This window comes from Sinocyclocheilus anshuiensis, unplaced genomic scaffold (genome assembly GCF_001515605.1).
Source record: "Sinocyclocheilus anshuiensis isolate Anshui unplaced genomic scaffold, SAMN03320099.WGS_v1.1 scaffold143, whole genome shotgun sequence".
Classification (NCBI taxonomy): Eukaryota; Metazoa; Chordata; class Actinopteri; order Cypriniformes; family Cyprinidae; genus Sinocyclocheilus; species Sinocyclocheilus anshuiensis.
In genome coordinates, this window is record NW_015548197.1 from 383,800 (window position 1) to 390,886 (window position 7,087).

Here is a 7,087-nt window from a genome sequence, read left to right on the forward strand (position 1 = left end):
ATTTGTGTGTGTGTTTTGAGGTGAAACATGGCGTTGACATTTCTAAAATGATAAAAAATGACTCGAGTGATTTTAGGACATCCTTGTTCTTGGTCTCCAGTGTGTCTGATTTCACGCTCTGGTTCTCGAGCACAGATTCACATTACTAAATGATTTCTCTGAAATGAACTGAAATTGTGTCACTTTCAGACACGGCGCTGGCCATGAATCCCTGAAGCGATAATGTGAGTTTATTTGGGCCTAAATTTGCTCTAGTTCTATAGGGCGGCTGCTTTAAACGCAGCTTTTTAAGTATTCTGGAAGCTCTTGGGCTGTTCAGATCGTAGGATAATTCATGTTTCATGAATTATTTGAAGTGATTCTAGTCTAAACCACTGGAGGAGCCCAAAAGTCCTGCTATAAAGCGTATAGCTGTGGTTCAGCACGTTGCATTATGGGTAATAATATGAAGACTCATTTGGATGACTGTTTAAGGGTGTCAGGGAGGATCTTTTAGATTTTCAGAAAATAAATCAACATCAAATATTTATTTAAACAGCTATTTTTAATCCAATTTACCGTTTGAATGAGAATTTAACCAGTGAAATCCTCGGGACGATGGTATATATGTGATCCGGCTCTCATTTTGACTTTTCTTTTTTTTTCCAACTGATCCATGAAAACCAGACCATTTTAACTCTGTATATGAACTGAATCCTGTACATGGTGTGAATACTCTCCTCTCTCTTCAGATTAATCAGATGATTTTAGTATAAAGTAGAAGTGGCCTCTTTCATGGTCGTTTCCGAGTTTATTTACTAGCGTTGATTTGTATGTATAGTCAAATGTGAAAAGATGTTCAGCAGCTGAATAAATAACTCTATGGGAAAATGTCTGGTGTTTTTGAGACCTGGATGCTGTTTGTAATGCAAAATATTGAGCATTAGCATTAAATCCACACGGATGAGGCACAATCAAACTAAACTGAACAAATGCAGGGGTTTCCAGACATTTTATTGCAAAAGTTGAACTGCTTTTAACTTGATATGGCATCTTAAAAACACAACGCTTCTGGCATAAAACCTCACAAAACATTACATTTTAATGGATAAAAAAAACTGGACAACTAACTGAAATAAATACGCTTAAGGTGTCAAAATACACCTTACATTTTGCATCTGTTTATATTTTATTTTAATTTTTAATATATATATTACAAAAAAAAAGATTATTATTTTTTTTTTTTATATTTCTTTTCAGTTTTAATTTGTTTTTATTTCAGTTTTAGTAATTAAAAAAATAAAATTAGAAAAAAAAAAAAACCTAAAAAATATAAAATTAGAAATGTTGCTTTGGCAACTAAAATAAGCTTAAAGTGAAGGTTTTTATCAAATATTTATATTTTATTATTGTTTTTTTTTTTTACTGAAAATAATTGTATTTTTAGTTTATTTTTTATTATTTTTAATACTTCATTTTAGCTTCATTTTTTATTTCAGTTTTAGTTTGTCATTTTAGTACTTACAACATTTTTTTATTAGAAATGTTGCTTTGGCAACTAAGGGAAATAAAATATGTTTAAGGTGAAGTTTTGCATCTAATATTATTTAATCTTATAATATTTTTAAATATCTGTAGTTTATTTCTTTTTTAGCTTTTTTTATTTCAGTTTTTGTTTTAGTAATGTTAGTACTTAAACATAGAAAATATTAAATTAGAAATGTTGCCTTGGCAACTAAATGAAAAAGAATGTTGAAGTTTTTCATCTAATACTTTTATTTTATTTTTAAAGAAAATGATTATTAGTTTTACTTTTTGTTAACAATTACAACATTGCTTTATAATGTTTTTGGCCCACATCCCATAAATTGCATGATTTATGGACAAGCATTATAAATATATATCATGCATATTTATGGACAATACATAATAATTGTACTGCAAATGTGCAGAAATTCAGATTCATATTTATTTGAAACCGTATCGATTAGGTTACAGTCTTAGTTCATCTCAACAAATGCAAGAAAAAAAGAAATCAGCTTATAATAATGTTTTAATATAAAACAAATCAAATATTAAAGATCAGCAACAGGGATCTGAACAATGAAGGAAATCATCATTTATGCTTTTAAAAATGACTGAAAGCCGACGCTATGTAAACAGTGTGATGCACGTTTGTAAAATGTTCATCAGTCGCCCGTCTGGAAGCACATGGGTTCAGACAGCAGTCTGACGGCGCTGTCGTCTTCCTGCATGTGATCCAGTCTCGTCTCGCTCCTCTCTTCCTCTTCCTCTTCCTCCTCTCCTCTCATCTGCTCACGTTCTTCATCCTGCTGCGTCTGGCTGTCATTATCCTCGTCCTCCTCTTCGGTTTCTCCACGTTCGTCAGGCTCCGCGGCAGGAGATCTGTCTCCTGTGTCTGAGGAAATAACAAAAGATGTTGTTTTGTTGAGGTTGTAATGACTCGTTAATTCCACTAGTTGCATGTTAAAGATAGAGTTCACCAAAAATGAAAATGTGCTGTTAGTTTACTCACCCTCAGGCCATCCAAGATGTAGGTGACTTTTTTTCTTCAGCAGAACAGTAACGAATATGTTTAGCTGAAACTGCTCGTTGGAGATTCACAAAATGCAAGTCAATGCTACCGTCAATTTGAGAGTCAAAAAAGCACATACAGACAACACAAAATGAATCCCCGTGGCTCCTGACGATATATTGAGGTCTTATGAAGCGAAACGATTGGTCTGTGCAAGAAACTGAACATTATTTACAACATAATCCAGAGCCTCAGGCGAACGGTTCGTAGTGATGTCCGGTTCACAAACGAATCAGTTCTTCTTTTAGTTGAATCAGTTCACCAAATCGGACTGAATCATCTGAAACAGTTTGTGGCTCAAGCAGCACAGATCTACAAGTTACTCAGTCAAAATGAGCCGAAATACCAGCACATCTGATCCTGTGATGAATGAATCATTCACCAGTCACTGAACTGAGGAAACAGTTCGACTCGGACTGAATGAGCCGCTGATATGAGCATGAGTGAACCGAACTTAATAATTAATGTTATTAGGGTTTCTCATTGTTTATGTACAAAGGTGAGCTGATGAAGACTAGTTTATTCTGTTTATATGCTTTAGACATGTAAAACATCCACATTTCACATTATTATTGGGTGCTTTAATAATATAATCGCGTATACTTTACATCACTGCGTGATTATGTAAATGAACTAGTGAATTGAACCAGTTCATTGAAACGAACTGTTTGAAAGAATCAGTTTGCGGAAAAGAATCTGATTTCCTAGTTTGTCTAGAGGCTCTGGATTACAGGTAATAATGTTGTAAATAATATTCAGGTTCTTGCACAGACTGATCATTTCGCTTCATAAGACCTTAATATATCATCAGAAGCCACAGGGATTCATTTTGTGTTGCCTGTATATGCTTTTTTGACTTTCAAAGTGCCAGTAGCTGTTTACTTGCATTTTATGAATCACCAAGGATCACAGTTTCAGCTAAAAATCTTCTTTACTGTTCTACTGAATATGTAAAATGTCATCTTGGATGGCCAGAGGGTGAGTAAATTAACAGCAAATTTTCATTTTTGGGTGAACTGTCCCTTTAAGGTGTGTGTGTATTTACCCTGGCCGCTGTTGTCCCGTCCCGGCGTCCGGTCTGCACCCTGCGCGGCCCCCGCCAGCGGACACTTGTGATCGCTGTAGTATTTGTGGCGGGTGAAGCCCTTGTTGCAGGCGGCGCAGCGGAAGCGGTAGTTGTCGGTGTGCGAGCGCTGATGCTCCAGCATGTGAGCGCGACGACTGAACGACTTCTGACAGAACTGACACTTATACGGCTTTATACCTGCAGGAGAGACAAAGAGATTATACCTACATTCCCTTCATACATTATTATACAGTTCCACATTACTCAACAACAACAAATAACATTTATTAGAGTATCTTTGCCTTGTTTTGCAGTAACAGTATTGAAATGTCCATAAAAACAAGATAAATTCACCTGATAAGCAAAGCTATTACTAAGATATTAAGGGTTTTTGCCAAGAAAATATTTCCTGATTATAATTTAAGTATTTTTTTAAGTAAAGACTAATATTTAGAATAATAGAATTGAATAATAATTTTGAATATATATGCTTAAAAACTAATATATATATATGTGTGTGTGTGTGTGTGTGTGTGTGTATATATATATATATACACACACATACACATACACATAAATATATATATATATATATTTGGCTGCATATGTATTCACATATTATGAGTATATTATATATTACATTATATTATATATAGTTTTTAATAAAAAAGTAATGTGTGTGTGTGTATATATATATATATATATATATATTATATTAAATCTCATACACAATATGCAGATTTATATTTATATATAATAAATGCAGATTTTAATCGAAAGGGGTTTGTGAACTTTTCTAAACTTTACCTTGTACTAAAGTAACAACAAAAACTGAAATAAAACTTAAAATATAGAATTATTAAAAAAGACTAATAAAAATGACAAAAACACAACAAAAATACTCAAATTAAAAAGAAAATGGACAATATAAAAATGAAAACCAATTCAAAATATTAATAAAAACTATTAGTGTCTCAATGATTGTAAAATAACATTGACTAAAACTATTAAAAACTATTTTAGTTAATTGAAATAAAGCTGAAATAAAATAAAATATGAATATTAGCATATAAAAATACAAAATAGTATAGTATACTACAATATATTGTTAACCAAAGCTAAATCTATTAAAAAGTAAAAATAAAATAAAACTATTACATGAAAAATAAAAAAAAACGTAACACTTGAAAATGTATGATAATTAGAAAATAATCTTAAACTAAAGAACTAAAATGACTAAAACTAGAACCAAAATGTAATAAAACTAAATAGAAATAAAAAACAAAAATGACTAAAACGTAAACTAAAATGACTAAAACTATAATATAGTATATGAATAATACTAACATTATTAATAAATACTATAATAGTATATGAATAATACTATATTAAAATCAGTTTCGTTCATTAAAATAAGGCTGAATATTATATGAAAAACTGAAGTACTAAAGTTCAGACTTCATCATCCTCACCTGAATGTGAGAGAATATGAGCTTTGAGTTTGTCGGGTCTGTTGAACTCTTTAGTGCAGCCCACATGAGTCCTGCCACAGAAATCAAATCATCAAACACATTCACATCACACGGATGTTTCTCTGCCGTCACTCACCTGAAGGGACACTTGTACTTCTTGAAGGGTTCGTGAATCAGCATGTGTCTCTTCACTTTGTCCTTCCTGTTGAACGTGGCCTCACAGACGGAGCATTTATACGGCTTCTCTCCTGCAAAACAACTAAATCTCACTTTACGGCACTAATACATCAGACTCAAAATAAATTCAGTTTATTACTCAATCAAAGCTAATTAATACATTAACTCATCTGTTTGTGGGACTTCAATCTTTCTAGATCCTTCATAAACTCAACTATATAAGACTAAAACTGTGTTTACGAGTAAAATACTGTACCTGAGTGGATCTTTGTGTGTAGTTTGAGGTAGTGCTCTGTTTTGAAGAACTTTTTACAGATCTGACATTTGAATTTGCCGCCGACGCCGTGAGTGGAGAGATGCCTGCGGAAATACCTCTCACACGGAAACACCTGACAGATACAAACACATTCACCATATGTTTCATTTGATTCTTGATTCTTCAATATGATTCTTTGAACAGAAATGTTCAGGCGCTGACTCCTCTGGTGCCTTCTGCAGTGTGCTATTATTAACTAAAACTAAATCTATTAAAAATCTTTTTTTACTTTAAATAAAATATAAATATTACATGAAAAACTTAACACTTTATAATGGTAGTTAGAATTAAAATTAAACTAAAAACATTAAAAATCCTTTTCATCAATTGAAATGAAGCTGAAATAAAATAAAATATAATATGAATATTAGATGAAAAAGTTACATTTAATGTTGCCTTGACAACTAACTTAAAAAAAAAAAAAAAACATTAAAACTAGTAACATTAAAAAAATACTAAAAATGACAAAAGCACATAACAAAATTACTAAAACTTAAAATTAAAAACCGAGAATAGAAATAAAGGCTAATTCAAAGTATTAAATACAATAATGGTATTGAATAATACTAAAACATTTAAAATAAAATATTTTTTGTTAACTGAAATGAAGCTGAAATAAAATATGAATATTAGATGAAAAACTTAAATTAAAAAAACAAACAAACAAACAAATTAGAAATGTTGCCTTGGCAACCGACTTCAGTAAGTTTAAGCTGAAGCACTAAAATTACAAAATATGAAAAAAAAAAAATATATATATATATATATATATAAGTTAAATAGAAATATATATAAACAAGATTTAATTGAAATAAAGCTGAAATAAAATGTAAATATTAGATGTAAAACTTAAACTTTCTTTTTTTTTTTTATTACTAAAACCGAAGTATAAATAAAATAAAGGTAAAAAGAAATATATATAAAAAATTATAAAATGACAAGCACATAACAAAATGACTAAAACTTCAAATAAAATGAAAAGTGAAAATATAAAAATAAAGAAATATAAATATAAAAGATTAAGAAATACTATAATATTATGTAAATAATACTGAAATATTGCTGACCTTCTGGCAGTGTGGACAGGGGTAATTGTGTGTGGCGTTCAGGAGATGTTGTTCCAGAGCTTCCTGTGTGGAATATTTACTCTGACACTTCATACATCTGAACACAAAAACAACAACAACGACACATTCAGATCTGAGCAGAGTTTAACCTCTTAGTCTTATCACTGTGACCTGTAGTAGCTGGTCAGTGATTGTTTGTTTGTGTGTGTGTGTGTGTGTCTGACCTGTAGTAGTTGGTAAGTGATTGTGTGTGTGTGTGTGTGACCTGTAGTAGCTGATCAGTGATTGTGTGTGTGAGACCTGTATTAGTTGGTAAGTGTTTGTTTGTGTGTGTGTGTGTGTGTGTGTGTGTCTGACCTGTAGTAGTTGGTAAGTAATTGTGTGTGTGTGTGTGTGTGTGTGTGGGGGTCGTGT

The 7,087-nt window shown here is 31.5% G+C and overlaps 1 protein-coding gene across 3 annotated transcripts in view; it reads right to left on the reverse strand.

Moving 5' to 3' along the window:
• Nucleotides 1-1,945: 1,945 nt before the first annotated feature.
• The window catches only part of LOC107653227 (zinc finger protein 341-like), an 18,780-nt gene continuing 13,638 nt past the window's right edge, over nucleotides 1,946-7,087 (reverse strand). For 2 of the 3 annotated variants that reach the window (XM_016439899.1, XM_016439897.1), the window contains exons 12-16: nucleotides 5,547-5,679; nucleotides 5,250-5,361; nucleotides 5,114-5,184; nucleotides 3,621-3,839; nucleotides 1,948-2,398 (exon numbers count right to left, since the gene is read on the reverse strand). In XM_016439899.1, coding sequence (XP_016295385.1) covers nucleotides 2,169-2,398; nucleotides 3,621-3,839; nucleotides 5,114-5,184; nucleotides 5,250-5,361; nucleotides 5,547-5,679 — 765 coding nt within the window. In that variant the 3' untranslated portion in view covers nucleotides 1,948-2,168. Of the gene's footprint in view, nucleotides 2,399-3,620; nucleotides 3,840-5,113; nucleotides 5,185-5,249; nucleotides 5,362-5,546; nucleotides 5,680-7,087 lie in introns of all 3 variants that reach the window. The other variant, XM_016439898.1, reaches the window with a different exon arrangement.